At 39.0% G+C, this 22,733-nt stretch overlaps 1 protein-coding gene across 2 annotated transcripts in view; it reads right to left on the bottom strand.

Annotated features, from left to right (window-relative positions):
• The window catches only part of EHF (ETS homologous factor), a 34,057-nt gene that overhangs the window by 9,629 nt on the left and 1,695 nt on the right, over positions 1–22,733 (bottom strand). For both annotated transcript variants that reach the window (XR_005629718.1, XM_039728448.1), the window contains exons 2-6: positions 5,926–6,025; positions 3,268–3,513; positions 2,888–2,947; positions 434–502; positions 275–343 (exon numbers count right to left, since the gene is read on the bottom strand). Coding sequence is in view for 1 of the 2 variants with exons in the window: in XM_039728448.1 (XP_039584382.1) it covers positions 275–343; positions 434–502; positions 2,888–2,947; positions 3,268–3,513; positions 5,926–6,022 (541 nt within the window). In the remaining variant the exon portion in view is untranslated. The remainder of the gene's footprint in view (positions 1–274; positions 344–433; positions 503–2,887; positions 2,948–3,267; positions 3,514–5,925; positions 6,026–22,733) is intronic.

The raw sequence follows: 22,733 nt of genomic DNA, 5'->3' as shown, positions 1-22,733 counted from the left end.
GTTTACCCCTTTGACTCAGTCACTTTAAAAGATATGTGGAGATTACAGATTATTTGATCATCTTCCTCTTGACAGAGAGAAGACAGAAGCATTTCTTTAAAGATAGCTATTGTAATAATGACAGCTAATAAATCTGTCAGAATCATCATTGCTTGGTTTAAAATTACTGGAGGCTCAGATGCAATCCTACAACAGAAGACCACAGAGACTATTACATGTCGGTAGCTCTGGGACAAGCGACAAACAATTAAAAATATAATTACAAGTTTCTTACCAGGAGATTGGTGACTAGGTGTCATCATGGAAATCTGAGCACGACAGAATGTTTTACTGTCCAATAACTCTGGGAATTAAAAAGAAGACGTTTAAACTAATAGCCTCAGACAACAATAAACCCATCTCAGAATGCATGAAGTATTGCGATGTTAGTTACCTACTGTGCTACCATAGCCACTGTCATAAAGATAATTATCTTCTTTCCAGGACACCATTAATGACGGATCTGAAGGTAAAGGACCAAAAAGAAAATTGGATCACTAAAAGCACAGAGCACAGAGGTAAATATTGACCACTGAAAGAATTTTAAACGTGGGGGGAAAAAAAAAAAAAAAACAACTGTCAAGAGTTGTGAAGGGGCTATGTACAAAATTATTTCCTTTCACTCAAATTATGCATGGAGTTTTGCATATTCAGGCAAATGTATTTACACAAAGCACTGACTTTAGAAAGAATGTAATATGCTCTTCCTTTTCCTGACTAGTATATCATTTATGCCTGGCCTTGGAGGAGGTTTCCTATGCCAGATCAACTCTAATTCTACCCAATCCAGTCCTGAATTCTCAGTTCTTGATGATTATGACAGTGAGTTGGAGCCACACAGATGAAAGTGTTTTCAAACATCTAGTAGAAAAGAAGGATGCTTATGATGAGTATTTATTTCTATAATGGTAGAACTCGAAAGTCCTCTCTGAAACACAGCTTCTTGTTTAAGCACATAGTGAGAAACATCAAAGCATAATCCTAGATTGAAGGGCCATTTTACTCCAGGCACACTAAGTCCCCAGCCTTAACCTAAAAAACACCTTCATGATTAAAGAAGAATAATTTTTAGTGACCTTCTGGTCATGTGGATCAATATACGCAGAACCAAAAGTACTGTCTTTATGACCTGTACACTGGTTTGGAAATTACTTCCTTCACAGTGCATTTTTAAGGTCAGAAGCCTTAAAAATCTCTTCTTCTTTTGAAACCAGGTCAGAAGGGATGAGATATAAAGTTCAAATCTAGGTTAAACCTAATTTTTTTCATGTTCATATAAATGAAATCAAAAACCCCAAAATGAGTTACAGCTAAATAATCATGTTTGGCCAAGTTACCACTTATGACATAGGAATTTAGCAGGCATGCTAACTAATAGCTGCATGTTTGGGCACCCAGAGCTTGCGTTCCTACAGTAGCACACACCCTTTGCTTGCTTGGACACCTGATCTGCCTAATGCTGCCTCTGAAAACGGGGCCTTACCCAGCCAGAACATGGGGAAAGTGTTCACCTTTGTTCATTTTGGCCTTTTGCAGTACCCATGTCTTTGCAGCTGTGATGGTTTACCGGAGTGAGCCGAGCTTCCCCTCAAAACCACCAGCCCTGTCCCTGCTGCCTCACAAGGAGTAACTTTCCTAGCAGCTCTAATCCACCATTCCTACTCCCCCATATGCAGAAACTTAACCCACTCCCACTGGCCATGGCTGGCACCACCAGAGGCCCACCAAGCCATTTCTGATTCATCACATCAAGGAGAACCACCCGCCAGTTAGTCCTTTCCAAGATGTGCAGCTGAGGTGCTTTGCTTTGCCCTCATCTCTAGTGGGAGGAGGAAATAACATTATACCAAGATCTCATAAATCAGGACTTAAAGGATTACTGGAGTTACCTCCATGGAAAGCAGCAAGGCTGCCTCATGCACAGCTCCTATACCAGGAGTGGATTGCAGATTACAATCCCTGCCTGCTGCAAGCAGAACGTGGGCAATATTCCTGGCTGGAGAGGCTGGGCTCCAACAGGTTAAGTGGATAAACAGGCTGACAGTATTTGTTGGAGACACCACATGCAACAGATCAGTATTTGTTCTGCCAGCAGATATCAAAACGTGGCTCATGGGCACACCTACATACAAAGGCTGGGACTAGTGGGATAAAGAGTGTGTGGATATGGACAGGCATGATCTGGCAAAGGAGCAAGGAAAATAATTGTGCCTGAAGAGGACGGTTGAATCAAGCTGAAGTTCTTTTCGCAGTTAAACAAAGCCCTGGGAAGAAAGGGATCTAGCTATAAACACACTCAGAAAAAGAACTGCAACGGCAAAAATGCAGATTTCATCAAACCAAACTACTGCGTAAATTTCAGTTTCGTTGAAACCTGTGAGGAAAATGTAACATTTAAAATGTTACATTTTGTTTTGTCTCCAAGCTGGTTTTTGGAAATCTCCTTGCGTTTCAAAAACTAACAGCACTTCACAACAAAATATTTTTCTCCTTTTCTCTCTTCCTTTTTTTTTTTTAATGGAACATATTTTTAAAACAGTTGTTTTCAAATCTGCTGAATGAAGTGTAAAATGAAGTCCTCTACAAAGCTGCCTCCATGGAGCACCTCAAACTATTCCAACTCTGAACATCAGTGTAGACTGCTGATACTGCACAGGTCTCCCAGGAAAAGTGGCCACATGCATGTGGTATTACCTGAAACTTCAGAAGGAAGCACTGACTGACATTTGTATTACTTCTTTAATTCTGCATGATACACTTTCCATTTTATTTAATGCCACTTTGATTTCTCTCCCTTGGAAGAGGGGTCCCCTCTTTTCAAAGGACAATTTACCCCGATGCTACTCACCTGTTTGCTCTGTCTTCACAATGACATTATGAGATTGGTACATGTCACTTCCACACTGACCTGCAAGAAAGCAAATTGGCAGATAGGAAGTATGAGAATGAGCACAGAGAAATCAAATGTATTAGCTTCAAGCAGCAACTTCTACACCTGAGCCAGAGGGCTGATTTTGGAGCGGAAAACATTCCCTCTCTTCTTCATCCTTTAGATTTCTGCCTTAAGTCATATCCAAGAAATTTAGCAATACCATAAATGAGCTATAATCAGAATAGCAAACAGAGCAAGTATAATCTGCCAGGCAGGCTTCTGGGGAACGTAAATGACTTAAGAAGATCTCAGAATTCAGACTAATGTGTGTGTGTCTCTCTCTAATATCTATTTACCATTCCATTTTAGGTGTTGGAGGTTGCTGTAAAGCAGTTGTCCTGCTGTCCCAGCTGCCTGAGTGAATTCCTGCAGGCTCATACTACACAGATGTTCCCCATTGATATCAAACTCCTGGAAAGGTATGCAGTTGGCATCCAGTTGGTTGGTATCAAGGAGGTGCTGCAGCCACTCCCAGACTTGAAACTTAGTCCAGTACTGCGGGTGTATTTCGTGCCACTGGGTTCCATAGAAGCTACTGGATACTGGAAAAGAAAAAAAATATTTACTGTCTCTGATAGCATAATAGTCATCAACAATAAGATCTATAGCCAAATTGCATGTCTTGGAAGTCTACAGATCAAGACGCTTTTCTCACTCCTTAACATTGGCTGAGTAGCAATTGCTGGAGAAGATATTGTGGGGGTTTTGGCCTCAGTTTTCCAACTAAAAATTGGGCATTGTTTCATTACACGTCTTGGCTGATTGATTTGCAGGAATCAACTTATTAATGTTGGCTAAATACACCACAATTCTCTGAGGGAAGATACTTTACAGAAATACTGTTGAAAAGGGATGTGTGGGAAAATTACTTTATTGCATCAGAAAATGATGGAAAAGCCTTGCAAAACTCTCATAAGGTGACGTGAAAACTTTCTTTGAATAAGAACTTGGTAGGGTTAGGAAAAGGAAGATTAAAAGCACTTTCATACTGCTCCACAGTAAAAGTCTATCAGTGTGGGCCATGGTTTCATGACAGAGATGGCATTCTGATGGTGCAGATTATTGCTGTAGTCATGTAAAGTGGTTTCTGAATGTAGTTATAAAACTCATTTTTAGCTATGGAAGCTGCCTAATTTTCTTGTTAGAATGTCTGAGTCTTTTCTTGGCAATCTCAAACTGCTCTCATTGTATGTCATTGCACGACAGTACTTTGCATGTGCAAATGGAAGAAATTGTACATGGCTAGGATCATTATGTAAGATAAGAGCAAAGGCAGGATTGCTTTGGTCTGTCCTCACAGAGTTCAGTGCAATTTATTCCCTGGGAAAGGAGGAAAATGGACTATGCCAGACAGAGGTGACGGTGAGATAAAATGTTCACAAGTGCAAGAAGGATTTAAGGATGAGGGAATTAGAGATTACAGAGGGAGGAGAGACTGCCATGGCCTAGCTCTGCAGGGACCCCGCTCCAGGATATGGCACCAATCTGTTCCCAGACACCTCTAGAAAAAAATTAACCACACAGTGAGAAATACTCACAACAGTGGATATTTCCAGAGGACCACAAGCACCAGAATTGGCACATTTTAGGAAATCACCTTAACTCAGGTGCACTAAACCTCAGGTCTCTTCAGATGAGGTACAGGACACACTTTCCAGGTAACACAAAAACAATCCCCACAGTTATTTAGCTTTCTTTATCAATATTAGCCAACAAGGCTTGTGTAAGTAACTTAGGGAGTTTGCAGGACTGTTCCTCATCCTCCTATTGAAGGATGTGGGGAATGAGTGTGGAAATTATTTAAAGTGTGGTATGTCAGAGAATAAAGGTTTGCTGGAGCTGTCAAATATCCCCTGAAAAAGAGGTTGATTTGTATTCTTATCACTTCAGAAGAGTAAAGTGATTTCAAAGGCCACTGGAATCCTAATGTTAGGAAAGATACTTTTGTGAGAGGAGAAAGTAGCTTAGGTAAAAGTAAGTGCAGTGGTGAATTACTGTGCAGACTGGTCTGAGTTTTGAGCTTCCTGTCCCTCTAAAACGTAAGTGAATCCTGAGGAGTTTCACCCTGGAAATTTGATATAGACCCCCACCATTTCCCTCCATGAAATCCTGTGGAAGAGTGAAACTCAGACATGACTTTTTTTCTGTATGACACTGTTATAGAAAAACAGGCACATTTATTAAGCACATGTTGATATATTCCCGTGTATTTAGAAATTACATATAAAAAGAATAACCATTTCATTAAGTAGGAACTTTAATTGTAAGTTTGTTGTAGTATTTTTTGGATCAGAAGGACAAGAGCAGCATATGATTATCCACTTAGATTTTAAGTTTTACCTGTCCACTGAATAATGAAAAGAATTCTAAAATTATGTCAAGCATCTATAGAGATATACATTTACATATATTTTTATACTGAGAGAATATATATGAATACATTTTTATATACCCAGATATACAATCAGAAAACAGTAAGGAGAAAAAAAGGGAAAAAAATCACAAGCCACAAGGTACCTAGTGCTCTAATTCCAGTCTAATTAGAAAGCTATCTAGTAATCTGTACCAAAAAAGCAAATACAACAAAGGACCAAAAATACTAGTCCCCTGTAAAGCCAGAGGGGTGATTAGCATTAAACAGTAATGTTAGTTCAGAGGAAGCACGAGGGGTAAAGGTACGAGAGAAAGACTGAGAAGAGAGAACTTCTGGCACTTTCAACACCATTAAATTTTAAGAAAGAGAGCTAGTAAGGAAATGAACAATAAACTGGTCCCTATTGTAAGTTCAGCTTTTTACAAATGAAGTAACAAATGAATATTTTTCTTACCAGAAGTGAAACTCCGTAAATTAGTACTACTGAAAAATAATATTTGTACATGCTTAAAGGTGTAGCAGCCCCTTTCCCCGGCCTCCCAAAAAAGAATATGGCTCAAAGCAGTTTAATTCCTCCTACCATTGCATGTGGAATATCCGTCTGTCCAGGAAGGCTGCTGGTGGAGTAGATTGCTGCTGGAATTGATACTCATCCTGCCAGCTCCTTCCAAAATCATGATCTGTAAGTGAATCAAACAGCTTGCTTAGTGAGCGGTGTCTAGTCCAGGAGGTAAATGGCAAAAAAAAAAAATCCACTGAAGGTGAAGCAAGGAGGCCAATTCCATTTGTAGAAGAAGATACAACTGAAATCAAGAACATGTTGACACAACCCCTTTTCCACTGCCACAAAATCTCCTTATGATAAACATTACCATGATTAATTTGCATACGCAAGAAGCAAGTTTCTACAGCTGCCCATCCATAAATGAATAATCTGTAATCAGAAAAGAAGCCGAATGAAAAGACAAGGCTCCTGACAGAGCAATACATGAAAACTGCCAAGCTTTGAGAAATTAAATACTAAATAGTTTTACTTTTTTTTTCTGCTTTAAAGAGAAATGTGATTTAAACAAGTTCTTCCTTTTTTTTTTTTTAATCTTTCAGGAGGGAGGAAGAACTTTACAATAACTGCAAATGAAACTATATGGTAGACTACAAGCCATGCTCAGAAAATCCTTCACACAGAAGGATACACATAATGTTACAGGGAGGTAGCCTTACAGAGAATATCTTGCCAGCTGACCCAGTTTCTTATCAGATCTGTGTCAGCAGTGTCTATAACACTTCTTGGTAACAAATATCACAGATCATACATTTCAACCCACCAAAAAAATCAGATGGTCAAAGATCTTGTAAATGAGACAGCCATTCTTGTGGCTGTCTGTACAGAATCAATATTTTGTAGTGACACCACCCCAAGACAGCATTCCCTCTTTTAAGCAAACTTTCCTTTCTATGTATCCTAGCATTAGCATGAGTAAAATTGTCCTGTACTTTTTAAAGACAAAAAAACCTACATGTATGACATTCTAGAAAAATGTTAAATTTATCCCATGTTTAATTATTCCAATGAAAATATACTAAATTCCCCAGTGATGGGTATTCTTAATATTTTACATTATCTTTCAGTGGTATGAAGTTGTAAAGCTTAAAAATATACATAATAACCAAATATATTTGTGAGGACATTGGGAAAGTAATTTGTTAAATATTACAAGGGCTTTGGATTGTAATTCTTTATATACAGAGGGGAAAAAAAAGAAAACCAAACCCCTGTTCAAAAATATTGAAAGCCGCAAAGTCTGTAAAAACAAAACATTAGACATCAGGATGGCATGTGCATGCAACTAGACTTCACCCTAGAATTAAAAAGGTTATGAAATACAAAATAGACTTGTGAAGGGTAAAGTCACCGGTCTTGGCTGTTTATCCACTGAGGCCAGTGAAAAAACATCCACTGAGAGCACATCTCTACCCCCTACAAGCTCACGTCAGCAACCTTTTTGGTAAAAGACAAGGAGTCAATAGAAACACTTACAGACTTGGTTTTAAAGGAGCAGTCCAACCCAGGAATATTACCTGGGTTGGTATTTTAATCTGTCATTTAAAATAAACCATGTAACTTAAAACTTACAAGTATCTACTTCTTTCCCCCTCTTCCCTGCACCCCCTACCCCCTAAGTATTTAGAGAGGGAAAGGGAGAGAGGTTACTGACAATTGCTTAAAAAGCCAAAGCCTTAGGAAGTTTAAGGAAGTTTATCACAGAGAATGGTGTTTTACAATATAAAGTAGTTTAGGGCTTTTTTTTTTTTTGGTTGCTACACAGAATGGCAAAATCAAACTGACAAATGGATGATTTGTCAGTCACTTTCCACTTTTAATTCTAGCCAATCTGTGATTCAGTGACCACTAGCAAGGAGGATTTAATTTCTAGTAGTAGATATATCAGGTTATAAAACATTAACAGTTGAGAGAGATACTTCTTGTCCCATTCTGGCCAAATGAAAGATGATTATCACATCAGTCAGTACATTTATACAAGTTAGAAGACTTCTTTCAGCCCTGCGCAAAGGCCAAGCGACTTAGTACTGTGAGTGAGAAGGTGTGAGAAAGAATTTGAATTCAATCTCATGACTATAAACACGTTCAGCCTACAATGCATGTAAATTATATACTTGATGTGTAAGAACTTTTCTGCAATAATGTATGTTTGACAGTCAATACATACACTTCTGAGGCTGTAAAGGTTGATGATTTATCAAGTTATTTCTTTAAATTTGGTTTAAATCATTAAAGAAAATTAGGTACGAATGAATGAAATATTAATGAAAAAGACCTTATATTACAGTATCAAATAGAGGTGAGGTAAAATACCAGCTATTCTAGGAAAACAATAAAAACTGAGGATTAGGAAAACACAGTTAGAAACTTAGTCTGTTGAATTTACTTCTTTTTTAAAAATTGTAATATGCACTTCATACGCACTTCATAACTTAAATCCATTGATCTGAATTCACATTTTCAGAAGCTATCTCAGAATTAAAAGCACTGCGTTATGTGGTTTTGTATTCCACAACTTCTGTAGTTTCTGGAATTCTACATAGATTTCATAACTGGTGGAAAAGGCTTACAAGTATGTCTAGGAAAACATGCATATGAACCGAAATCATTTTTGTGTAATTTTGTCCTGAAAATTCAGTTAATTTTTTCTTCTTCATAACTAATCGTGAGAATTTCCAAACCAAAAGATCCTATGACATTTTTATTCAGCAACTGAAGCCATGGATAATCAAACAAAATCATGTGTGTTGCATTAGAGATCTGAAAAGAACTCTGTCAGCCTCTTCCTGAGATCTGGATTTTAGTTATTTTCCTTTAAAATGTCCTCTCCCTGTCGCAGTCAACAGACAGTTGCTCTTCATCATATCCCTGAACAAAATTAATATTATTTTCAAATAATGTCCATGGAACTTGCTTTACAATTTAATCAATCATTCCAGTTTTGGAAGCTAAATAAATTATCACAACCTCAATAACTTAATTAATTTCTAATATCACCTGTAGGAACAATTGTGCCTAAGAGGGAGAATTTACAATATGACATTAATCACAGAAGGAGGACTGGATTTAGCTTTAACCTAAACTTTGCCAAAGTTCTGCGTATTACTCAAGGAACAGGTTTTCTGGTGTCTTGAAAATTTTCAGGTCACCTCCTTTATCTTAATGCAAGGGTGTTCCTTCTTTGGAAATCATTCTAGCACTTTGTTCAGGAGGATTACAAAGTCCTACTAACAACTTCCACACCTTTGCTTGGAAGCATACAGCATTATGCCCAACAATATTTTCTGTTGAAAACTGAACTGGGATTTTCTTCATGTCATCCCGTATATGCCTTTCTTTGCTAAAAAATTCATGGAAGATTTATGCTTATAGCAGTGCCTCATCCCATACTTGAAAAGATTTTGAGTCAGGATATTGGAAGCAGCATGTTCCTCATTAGTCCAGAGCCACATGCTCAAATCTCCCCAGTGTACAGACAAACCTGGTTAAAGGGGTGTGAAACCTCAAGGGGAAGGACACATAAGATGTTCAGTTTTCTTTTAATTATATTCTATGTATCAAAGTGAACTGTGGAACTAATGAAGCCTGGTTTCCTATGAATGTGTATCTTGTGGTTGGATTCTCTAGTGTCTAGTAAGATGCTAGTACTGATTGAAGTTTTTCCCACGGTTGGGGCATTCATAATATCTCATTGTCTCAAAGCAGTGAGCTCAAGCGTCACTCTTTCTTTCAGATCGAGTATTAATGGATTTTCCTTCTGTACTTGGCAGCCAGTTTTCATTAATCTTGCAAAAACTTCCTATCTCTGGGACTTCCACCCCCATATCAAATTTAATTAAAATTGGTGATGAAACTCAAAGATTGTTACAGGCCATATGTAAAAGCCAAAACACAGAATTACCACAAAAGCCTTATTTCCCCTGGAAACTGTATTAAAAGGGATTCTAGCTGAGCTGATATTTTGAAAAATAACATAAAAAAATATTGAGATCCTTCCCTCTACTGTGACATGGTACATTATAAATGAAAGCATGGATGAAATATCATTTGAGTATATAATCACATGTATTTTTATAGACACGCACACATACATGTCAATGTCTGCATGGCAGGTGTCTATGCACACAATCCCATTCTGTTCCCCTGAAGAGGTGCTGTCTCTGGAGCTATAACACTATGTAAATCACACTTTACTCAGCCAGTACTGTTAGATATAGTTGTGCACTGGTGTTCAGCAAAATTCCTTCTAGAGAGAGTCCTGTTAGAAGGGATTAATGCATTTTTTAAAAAATTTTTTCACCAACATTCATTATATCAGGTGGTATTTTAAGACCAAACCCTGAAGACCTCTCTTAGTAAAAGCTCTCACTGGAGTCTGAAGGAGCTTTGGCTGAGCCACAACCCAGCAAGCTGGCAATAGAAGCAGGTCATTTGCTCTGCTCTTCTTCTCTTCCATGACCACCTGACCACTCTGAGTAAACAGCAGTAATGGAAAGAGCAAGAAGCCATGGCCTGCCTGTGGAGCAAATCCAGCATTACAGAAAAACATATTTACAAATCCTTGAACCTTGAACACTGTATAGTGCACTCTATGCGAATTATTTTATTGCACTACAGGTGTGCTCTGAAAATAAATTACTCTGATCCCCATTTCCACATTCAACCCAATGAATCTTAACAACCATATAAAGAGTTTCTCCTTTCTTTGAACCAGAATCTTTCGAGAACAGCTTATAGTAAATGACATGAAAAATCCAAACACAGGAAAGGAGAATAAGCAGTACAGAGAAAGCAACTGAATCCTGTAGTGCAACCAGAGTGATTGTTCTGATATCAATTTGTGTAGTTGCTCGTGGACACAACTCTGAAGTGAACTAAGGGGGCATGAAAGGGGAACCCATAAGAGAAAGGGGTCCATAGGGGAAGGGGCCCCCAGCCGTCCCACTGGTAAAGCCATGCACTCTGCGCAAAACACAACAATGTCTAGGGCAAAACAGACTGAAACTACTAAGCCATGACTCCACCTGTAAGCTATGCAAAGTCTAAGAGTGACTTCTAGCTGAGACAAGCTCAGTGCAGCTCCTCCTGGCGTGTCCAAAAGGGTGGATCTCTTTTGGCATATTTACCCATGGGATTGTTCCCCATTTTTCCCCTTTTACCATCATGGCTGAACTTCAAATGTAGATTTCACCTGGGCCTATTTTCTTTGAAGTGTGTTATGTACACAGTGAAGACACAATCCCTGCTTTTCAAGGCTTGGAGTTTATGGAACAAGTATCTACAGAGTATGTTAAATATTTTAGATCATTACTGCATCTTGGATTACAGTCAAAGACTTACACAGTAATCTAAAATAAATAATACCAAGTGATAATTGCAACTAAAGAGTAACAAAATCTGGATTTTTAATCCTTTTCTCGAAAAATCAAAAGACTACTAAATGGGCAGAGTTTTCAAGACGTCACAAAGGACATGTAGGACATAGCACGTGGACTTGTTTTACACATACGGATGCTTCAGAAACATAAATGCCTTGTACTTGTAATGTATATGATCAATTAGCTGCTTTGCATTCCAACCAGCTATTTTACATCTCCAGTGGTGGTAAGGGCAGGCACAAACTGAATATATGAATGTTGAAAGCCTGTTTGCATGTTACTGTGAGCTTTGGGTCTTCTGTTATGGGGTTTTTTTATTCCCTTTCATTTAATGTGCGTTACTACTAGGGCTCCAGGGTCCTAGTCTGAGCCAGTGTATCTATACATACAGCCATGGCTGACCCAAAGATTGCCCTGTGATCTTATCTGTCTAATTTGCAAAGGTCTCAGGTTCATGCCTGGTGTCTGTGCCAGACTCCCACATAAGGTATCATCCTTGCCATGGCTCACTTTCAGATGTGACCTTTTCTGCAGCATGTTAGCATCTCTTCTGGCCACGTAGATTCAGTGGTAGCTAGCACACATTTCCTTGTTTCCATGCTCTATAGTGCCTATAGAGCAGAGAGAAGCCTCAAAAGAAACAAACAACTCATCTGCAGGCTGATTATGCACAGGCATCTGTTTCACAATAAAAAGCCCAACTTTGGACTACTTTGCTGTGGCCTGCAAGGTACCATTCAGGTGACAGTCTATGCAGCTTGACCTGTTTGATGATAACCTCAAGACTCACCACTAAGAGAACTGAAAAAGTCTTAGAAAGCTTTGAAGAAAGTTCATATGAAGACACCCTCTGATCACACTCAGTATTTGTTGTAAAACATACTGAGCATTTGATGCATTTAATTTTTAGTCCATCTCACGTGCCTTTGGGCCATAGCAACAAAATCTGGTTACTGAATCACATTATGACCATAAAGTTCAAGGAATCATTTCTATAAGAAAATTTACTAAATAATCTCCAAAATTTTTAGTATTAAGGATTCTGGTTTGGGTCTTTGGGGCTAATCTTATTTCCTACTACAACTCTTTGAAGTGCACTATTCTGTGCTTACATACTTTTGGAGTATAGAGCTGTGGTTCATATGCATAAACCCACCTTTACATGTGCAAAACTGGTGAGCTCTCAGTGAGCTTTCAGAGACTCTATTGAGACCTTGATCATTTACTGTTGTGGGCTTTGGAAAGGAAGACTTTGGTTTATTCTTTTGTTTTCTTTGAACCTTGTACATTAAATGTATACATGAAGGTAAACTGAAAGACCAGAAAAAGGAAGATGAATAGGAAAGGAATGTTTCTACATATACCTACATTACAGATAGGATCGTGATAAACAAAATCAAATAAAGCTTGATTGGAATACTTTATTACTAAAGATCTTATTTTCATGATGCACTACAAGGCAACTTTTGTAAGAGATATGTGGTGGTTGTTTAAACATGTTCATATGGATGCTTCAAAATCTTGCATATATATTTTAACTAAAGAGAACCTTGGGTAGAAAAGTTAGGATCTAGATCTGTATCTGAGCTATCCCTCTGCTCCAGGGTTTGGGTTTGGTTCTTATCTCTCTTTTGACGACGTAATTTAAAGACAAAACCATAGTTCAGTTTCCTTTTTGAGAGAGAACAAAGTTCACTTTATGAATGCAAGGGAAAAAAACTATTTGATGATATGCAAAATTTCAGGGGTTGTTTTTCCCTGACCCCTTTTTTTCCCCAATAATCTTCATATGAACTGACTTCAATTTTCAAGGTACTCATTAGTAAAATGAAAATAAAAGGAAGAATTTTAAAAGAGGAGGTTTTTTGTTTGTTTGTTTTTCTAAATCTGAAGCAAACAGAAGGCAGACTGTGAACAGAGAATCCTCAAGGCATAGATGTGACTGTCAGTGTTAACTACCAAGGGTTTGTACTTCAGATTTTCCCCATTGTCATGTTACTTTAACAGACAAAACAGTGAAATGGAACCTACCACTTAACAAGGATCTGGTATTTCAGATCCATGCTTTCCTGTCACATTACAGGCTAGATGTGCACCTTCTTGCCATGCCACTAGTTTTTGAACATGAAAAGAATAATATCATCATTTATTTTACTGTCAAAAACCTCATCCTCTTTGTTGAAGTTCTGTGCACAGATCCATATAATAATATTAGTGAAATAGCTATCATTGAGCTGATACAAAAGTGAGTCAAGAAAAAAAATTATTTCTTGTGATAGATATTTGAATTATATTTGCAGTAATGTATTCTTAGAATGTTTGGAACAAGTAGATAGATTCACTAAAAACTGGCCAAAATAAGTAGGCTATTTTCTTTTTTATTTTTCAGAGTTGGCTTTGACTGGTATATAGCAATGCTTTCATTACTGTCTGCCTGCACCACCTCAGCAAGTTCACAATAATTTGGGTCAACCATTTTTTCCTGAATATTTAGAAGTCATTTGCCATAGATTCATCAGGCTAGCCTCAGGGATACAGAGTCTTGGAAACACAATAATGGGAAAAACTGCCTTTGCTCTTTATTCTTCTTTCAGCACTTAATACCACACCTCATGGAACAACTCCATACCTCCTTTCATGTCCTTCCTATCTCTCTGGTACATCCTTCCTCTAACCAGGAGCCAGCTCATCTCCCTAATCTCCTTTTGCTAAACACCTTTCTTTTGCTTACAATACACTAAATATACAAATGGCCAAAAAGCACTCTAGATGGCCCTGTAACTTGACAAGCCACACGTCTATAATTACGCATGAACCTCATCAGCTAACAAAATATTACCATCATGTTCTAACACCTTCTCCTTCACCCTTGGCTCTGGTTCCCCAACCACTTCCCTCTACCTTCCACGACAGCTTCTCTTTGCATTGCTTTAAAGACTAACAGCATATTGAGGGAAATGTTTTCCATACTGCTAATATAGCCTGTGTGACTGTTCAGTTGTTAGTGAATAATGACAATAATAACAGTAATAATTGTGTTTGTATTCATGTTTGGCTCTCATTAGATGCTGACTCGGTGCTGACATAACAGCCACTCACATATATGCTGCAGCAGCAGCCAGTATTTCATGTGGAAGTTCACTTTAACCACTATCACCACCAACACTTCTCTTTTGTTATGGGACTTTTGTCTGGTTTTCAACAGTAACAACCACTAATTTGCCTACTTAAAAAAAAAAAAAGGCAATTGTGTTTTTTCTCTTTTCCTTTTTGTAAATTCTGTTTCATAAGTTTTGTTTAAATAAAAGGCATCTACCGGGAAACTGCAAGGCTCTTGTTTAGGGCTGGTTTCTGAGCAAGAAGCAAACAGAATAAGGAACTTGGGATGGAGACCCAAAACAGCAAGTTGTCTTGGGGAATGTGCAAATTTTTCCACTGGACTACTACTTTTTACATTAGTTGATTCATTCAATCAACAAACTGTGCTTCTTCACTAATATGTGAGGGCCACAGCACAGATTAGCTAGGGCAGAGAAGCTGGAAATTAAGCACAAGAATTTTATGCTAAACTATGCAGCTTTCTGGGGATCCAGCCTAATTGATAGAAGTATTTGTACCATGTTACAACCCATTGCCTGAATAACCACAATATGATCACACTTTTTTGCTGATGGGATAGGAAAAGCATATTTCAAAGAGGAGATGCAGGGTTCATGGTGTGAAGAGTCGTTCTACAGAGCTGACAGAGAGGGTTTATTTTGCTATTAACTCCTCTACCACATACTCTCACACCAAGCTGGGACTTGCTGATCCCACCTATGGCGTAGCTCCATCCAGGATGCCTGCTTGCCCTGAATTCCTGTCCAGACTACCAAGTATCCCAGGGGGAATCTCTGTCTGCAAAGGAAATTGTCCCCACGTGGGTGGCTATCACTGAAACAGCCCAGTGGAGCCCACTGACACCGTTTCAGAAAGCTGCTGTCAGACCATTACTTTGGTACCACACAGTCTTTCACATTTGTGTGGTTTTGGTAAGCATTTACTTGGAGCCCAGCTGTATCTATGCGGTTTATTCATATTGTATTTGTTGAGAAAAGAGTAAGAGATTGCAAGACCACTTCCCTGGCATCCCACTCCAGTGGCTGCTATACCGCTGGTGTAGCAGCAGGCTCACTTCCCCCTTGCTCCCAGGATTGTGAGCCTCCCAGAGCCACATATCACTTGGACCGTACTTTATATATATGCCACCACCTGTTTATGCTCACTGCCTTTATAAAAGCAAACAGAAATTAGGGGAATGAGGTTTCCTTGCTCTGTAGCCACTTGCTACAGGTAAGCCAAGAAGTTGTGGGAAACAATGTCTCCCCACCTCTGTAAAAGCCAAGAACACCTTCCCACCTTCCTTGTCTCCCTCCTGCCTGTGGTTAGAAGAGCAACGCTTCCGTGGCGTCGCTCCTTCTCACCTGGCACAGCAGGAGCTGCCCATCCTGTTTCCATTGATTTCTCCAGTGGTTGCGTTAAACAATACAATGGAGTATTTATGTGTCAGTGTTAGGAGCAGGTTATTAAGTAAAACCCACCGTAAATAGAGCCGTTAATTCAGTTGCTGGCATGGCTCTCTGTTATCTCCTCAATACCTCCCAGAGGGTATTAGTCTTACCCTTTCGTTTGAGTTGGCAGCAGAGTTATTTTTTTGCACCTGCTGCTCTACTCCGATAACAACACAGGTCAGCTTTGATTTGTTGGAATATAAACAAAAAAAGCAAAGCCAGGCATCTGCCTCAACAGCCGGGGCTGGTTTGACGGTAGAGCTTTTCCCACTGGGTTTTGTACAAATGTGCTCTTTCAATTCTTATGTGAACTCTCTCCTGTTTCACAAACTGTCCTTTGCTACAGAATAGCCTGGTGTCAGAAAAGGGCTCAATACTATTCTTTTCCCTCAATGGAACCAGTCAAAGCAACGCCCTGTTCTAAGACTAAAGTCAAAAGTATCATGCAAAATACACAAAGAAAAAGCAGCTAAGACATGGTGGTTCAAAAATTACTAGGAAAAAGCAGCAAATTAGTAAAGTAACTTTCTTGAGAGATAAAACCTGAAAGACTGGGAAGGTTTGCTTTCCCGTATGAACCCACACACACTCTATCTCTTAATTTACTATTTCACAGGAAAAAAAAAACAACATTGAGTCCATGAGAAGTAGGTACTCAGCTGGGAACTGAGCTGAGAAGAACTTAAGTTCTTCTGAAAATTAAGCCTGCAGGGCTCATCTACTCTAATAGCATCTATGGTGATGGAAGGACTGAAACACTGACAACCACGGAGCAGAAAAGGAAGAGTCCACGTATACAGCAAAGGCGATCAATAGCATAAATCATAGAAATGAAGGAAGGAACCAGCAGTGCATCCTACATTACAAACAGGAAAACTGGGACACTGAGCTGAAATTATTTACTTAAGACATGAAACAAGTCAATGGAGAAGTCAGTCCAACTCATATCTTCCAGCTCAAGCTCCATTGCTATCCATTGCATCACGTCTGGGAAATCTTTCAACATGCAGATGAGTTAGGTTGAATGTGGGTTTTTTTGCGGGCAGAGAGAAGGTATTCAACAAGAGAAAGAATTCTCAAGGAAAAAAAAGGAGACCTGTTCAGACTGAAAACAAGATTCTTCTATGCATCATGGCTATTATATGACTAGTAGAGATTTGAATGATAAGTTAGCCAAACAATTAAACCTACACTTGAAGTATTAAATCAAAAAAGCTGCCCTTGACCTATGTATGATCCTGAAAATGAGCTAGGAATTCCTAAGCAGAGCTGGCTGAAATTCAAAATTTCTGTTCTGTGGAGCTGTGGCTATTTCTACAGGGGTTTTTCCTTCCTTCCATTTTGTTTGTTTGTTTGTTTCTTTGTGTTGTTGGTTGGTTGGTTGGTTGGTTGGTTGGTTGGTTGGGGTTTATTTGCTTGTGTGGTTGAGAAGTTTTTTTGTTGATTGGGTTTTCAGTTATTTTTATTTTCTCTTTTAATCACAATGAAAGAAAGGAATTTTTAAAAGAAAGTACCCTGGCAACAGAGAATCAACTGACATGTAAAAACGTATATTCAATTGTTCAAGGATCAAACGTGCAACTCTGTTATGTGGAATTGTTTGTGAAAGACAGAAATGTGAAGCATAAACCTGAGGTGCACAGGCAGTAAAATCACCCCAGAGCAGCTGCAGTGGGAGCAATAAACTCACCTAACATGGCTGCTGTGCACATGGTGACCAGGGAACCCTCTGCAGAGCCCAACCATGCTAATCCTGAAATGCAGGCAGCCTCAAAACCAAACTAGGATGTGATGTTTGTGATCCTGCTCATTCTTTTTCACTGAATACCTCTATTTTTCATTTTCCTTATTTCTTTTACTTTTCTTTTTTAAATTTTTCTTTCCATTTTTCCCTTTCTCTTTAACTTTTTGCCTTTTAATTAGTCAGACTGACTGACCAGGACAAGTAATTTTTCTTCAATACACCATAATCCTGTAACCAGTAAAACAGAATAAATTACCACCTTAAAGTATGTATCTGTGGCACAAGAATGCCAGGTCTTACAGCAACTGCAGAGTATATAGCTGGTCTATGGGAGTGAGGCTGGAGGAGTCAGAAATCAGAAAAAGAACTTTCCTTCCTCCAGTTCTTTTTGCTCCCCTGTACTGCTATGTATCTCAGTCATCAACGTAACTGGAAGAGATTTCCCCAACAAAATCAATGAAAATCTTTCCAGACTATTTCAAACAACTATTTTCCTCAAAAGTAAATTTTTTACAATGGAATGATACCTATTTTAACAATGTTCTGAGAAAGGAGTATTATCAGAGATCCTTATAACAGCTATTTGCAGGGGCCGGGTTGTTTTTCTTCTTTTTATCTTTAAGGATTAAATCTTAATTTTATTTTTAAAGATTGGAAATGTTTCATAGCATAGGGAAGGCTGATGCTTTGATCTGCTGCTTATAGCCCACAGTTTGGGGAATGGCAGCCCTGGACACCCTGGCTCTCAGGCCATGCACACGTTCCTGGAAAAAAAACCCTACTGCAGCACGGGGCAAACCTGCAGGCATGGAAGTGGAAAGCAGCAGTCTAGGACCCCCGGGCATGAACAGCCCCTCTCTATCTACAAGACAATGCCAGCCACTCACTTATACCAACTGACACATCCTTAAAGGATTTTTAAATCAAGGCTATGCAGATTAGAAAACAGAATTGGTTGGAATTGGGAAAAAGTATTTGAATTCCTCTTTTAGAAGTTACAGGAAGAAAGCCTGTGAAGGATATAAGGGATTTTCAAGCCTTACGAGGACCATCTGAGGGAATTGGGGTTTTTTAGTCTGGAGAAAAAAAGGCTCCGAGGAGACTTTATCACTCTCCAGAACTACCTGAAAGGAGTCTGGGTGTCAGTCTCTTTTCTCAGGTGACAAGTGACAGCATGAGAGAACATGGTCTCCAGTTACACCAGGGGAGCTTTAACTGAATATTAGGAAACGTTTCTTCACCAAAAAGGTTAGCAGGCATTAGAACAGGCTGCTCAGGGAAGTGGAAGGGTCTCCACACCTGGAAATATTTAAAATACACAGAGATATGTGTATCTTAGGGACTTGGTTTAGTAGTAGACTCAGCACTGCTGAGTTAATGGTTGGACTCAACGATCTTAGAGATCTTTTCCAGCCTAAATTAATCTATAATTCCATGTGTTTAGAGTAAGGTGTTTGTTACAACTGTTGGAATCAGCAACAGGCAGACAAAGAAATTTACGGATTGACTCTCGTCCAAATATATTGAAGATTTTAAAGAAGGAAACAAAGTTTCTACCTGTTGTTACAAAGTATTACAGCTCCATCATTAAAAGTCTTAGGGTAAGGATATCTGCGAGTCACTAAATGTAGAAAAAAAAATGCATCTATTTCATTTTGTACAGTCCAATTTTGATAAGTCTATAAGGATATCTTACTCATCTAATCACCTATTAATTCAGTCTTCTAAACCTTTTTCATCTTCCTCTGTCAGGGCAGGTGCCTGGGAATATTAAGTCTTTTATGTGAGTACTGTGTTAGATCTCACTGCAAAAGAGATGAGAACAGCACCCTTGAGTGTGTCAGAATTTGACTCCCTGATAAGCCCCTCCAATCTATGAGACAATTGCTTAACCAAGCATACTTTGAAAGTGCATCATCAAGATGCAAGCTTTTAAACTATTGTGTAATAATAATTACATGTTGCAGTAAAAATCATTAAGAAAGTTTGGGGGTAATCACTATATCGTGGTTCTGATTCCTGACCATAGCATCTTGGGCAGTTTTACACAGGTTCTTTAACTATATAGCAACATAAATTAATTAACTGCTCACTGTTAAATGAAAGAAAACCAGGAATGGTTTTAAAAAAAAACCCAATTCTTCTTGTGATGGCACTACTAATTTAGGCAATAAACTACATTTTTACACATAGTTGCTTAATCCTTACAGACTTACAGGGGCTCAGGAGACTTCTGGCTACATCTGATTGTGCTTGAGAAAATATCTCAAATATTTATGTCTGTATCCTTCCTCCATAATAAGCAGGGACTTTTATTCCACTTTTTTGTAGCTCCTTTAGGTAAAATTACTTTTTTTTCCCACCACCACCACAAAGCAATTCTCTTTTATTTCCCCATCTATTTGGTGTATAACCAGTGATTACCCAGCTCCAGTTGGCTGTTCTGTCTGCTAGATCTCATACTCTTTCCTGTGAAGCACATTTCACAAGATCAGCAGAGGAATAGGTAATGATAACCATGTGCAATGTCAGCTTTTGGAAAGGCAGCCTTTGAGGGCTCTTCCTCAGAGGGAGACATGCAAAATGCCAAATGCCAGTCGATTGCTCCACTGGCTACATGACTCCATGTTTACTCATTCGCACCCGTCTGTAGACCAATGACCAACAAACGCCCCAAGTATTTTAGGCATTCATGAGGGATTTGGTGCAAACTGCATCCCCAGTAGAGCTCAAAGGAGCTCTCATACTAAGACTCCTGATGACTTCCTCAAAAACAAAAATAAATCCTTACTTTTTTTGTATACCAGCTGTGAGAACAACTCCTTCTTTCCTTAGCCTTTCGATCAGCAGTGCTACTCGTGAGTTCCAGTGTTACCAAGTCCATAAGGTACCCTTTTCTTAAACACTTACTGAAAAACTTCCTGGGATCATCAGAGACCATAACACATGTAGGCTGCAGAGTGTGCTGAGGCAGGGACAGTGAGGGAGAGATGCAGCCATTTGTGGTTAGAGATCTTGAAGTGCCCTTGGACACCAGCTGAGCGGCTGAAGCCAGAGCGCTTTGCTGAAGATGGTGTTGAACAACACCAGTGCTCACAAGGCGCTTATTATTAGGGAGAAAATTCCATGAGGTTATGGCTGAAATTCAGTAGTAAGTGAAGCTGTGAGATGGGACAGACCCTTTACTTCATTAAACATCACAAACCGTGCTAACTACAAAAATAGTGTTTCTGTTAATTTCCTTGTGGACATGGAAAGAAAAAAGCCTTTACATTTTGTTCTACCACATCCTAATACTGTGTATCATTAGTAATGACAAATGACAATGAAGTTTGTGGCCGTTTCTTTTTATGTGTTGTTTGTTTCAGCAATGCCTATACCTCAGCAAGAATACCTACTTTACAGTTGTAGGAAGGCTGATGAGAAAGAGAGCCCTGTAAGACCAGAAAATCTTACAAAGGGTGGGCACATTGCCCTCCGATTAAGAAAGGGTCATTCATCTCTATCTGTATCTCGATCTCAGCACACTGCCGAATTTTTAAGCCAGACAGGTCTGTCCTGGAGCATCCACTTTCCAACCTGTCTCTCCATACAGTAGGTCACTGCCCCAGCTCACAGAAATGGTATTCATAGTATTGCAGAAAGAGGTCAGACAATTTTGTGAGGATTGAATCTGAACAAGCTAACAGCAACAGAAAGCATGTGACTGTAGACTCCACAGAACAGATTCAGGCTACATTACGATTACCGAGAAGTTTTCTTGGCTTGGTCTTGTCACTAAGTTAAACATATTTATAAAAAGCATGGAAGGGGCAAACAAGGAAGGAAAGTTAAGCGCTGGTTCTGGAAAGGTGTCATGGCTCGTGGGCAGTTCTCTGAGTTTGCTGAGTCAATAAAACCATTAATCCTTTTCTGTGAGAATTGTACATAAATACACACTTCTTCAGCAGGTGTAGAATTCCATCCTCACAGGGGAGTTTGGTGCAAATTGCTGTGGGACACACAACAGACTAACATATCACTGCTGCCCGAACACACACGCACGTACAGATATCCTTCTTTGTCCTCTCTAATCTCTCTCCATCTCTGTTTCTGGATGATTTTTTTTTTTAGTTTGATCTCTTTCCACTGCAGCTTGCTACCTTGCAACTTCCCATACAGAACAAGTACAGATGTTAACAAGAAAATTCATTGTGAATGAAAAAAAATTAAGGAAGTTGAGTGAGAGCCAAATGATTTTTCACTTGTTCTACTGTCCTATTGTCTGTTTCCACCAGCACTGATAACCCACAACACCCTGAGAATATCTAAAGTAATAAGAAATTACTGCGGCAATACCACAGCATAGTCTCTCAGGTGACAAGAAGGTAATAATATCCCGTGTAAAACACACCACATTCTACTACCTGATCTCACCACAACTGGGGTAAATATATGGTTCTCACTCTATAGGTGGCTGTGCAGTGTGACCTAACTTGTGCTGGGGCAAGCAAAGAGATATTCTGATCTGAGAGCCTTTATTATCAGGACTTGGGGAAATATGTATTATTACTATTGTTAAAGACTTCACAAGTGACACTTGGAATAGAAACAAAACCAGAAATGCTAAATGCAAGAGAACATTGACTCTGCTAATGATAACTTCGTCTCTGCATACAGGACCAGTGCTCAAGGGAGAGAAGGGTGTCTGGAGGATGGCTGCTCTACAAAAGCCTTGGGCACACTTCATAAACCCCTGAACTGGAATTCCCAGTATATTGACTCATAATATCTCTGTTTGTCACTCTGCAGACTCTGATCCATCCTGACATCCAAATTTCATAGCTAATGTTGAAAAATTAGAGGACAGAATTGAAGTGATGAAAGGATGGAAAAGTTTACAGTGAAACAGGTTAAGATCCTTCACTGTAGTGCAAGTTTCTCCATGAAAAGGAACAGGCTTTGGAGCTCAGACTACCACAATTATCAGAGACTAGGCTAAGAAAGGACTTGTCCCCAGCTAACTACACAAGGAACAGAAATTTCCAACCCAGAGGAACTTCTCAATAGCCACCTAAAGACAACAAAATCAGGTGGCTGAATGTTAAAGCAAGACCATGTCAGACTGAAAATGAGATAAGATATTTTTAGAAGAATGGTATTTAATTGCTGGGG

Source organism: Passer montanus, unplaced genomic scaffold, assembly GCF_014805655.1.
Source record: "Passer montanus isolate IOZ18808 unplaced genomic scaffold, ASM1480565v1 scaffold65, whole genome shotgun sequence".
NCBI classification, from domain to species: Eukaryota; Metazoa; Chordata; class Aves; order Passeriformes; family Passeridae; genus Passer; species Passer montanus.
The sequence above is the reverse complement of the archived record's forward strand: the minus strand, read 5'-3'. Positions and strand labels throughout refer to the sequence as shown.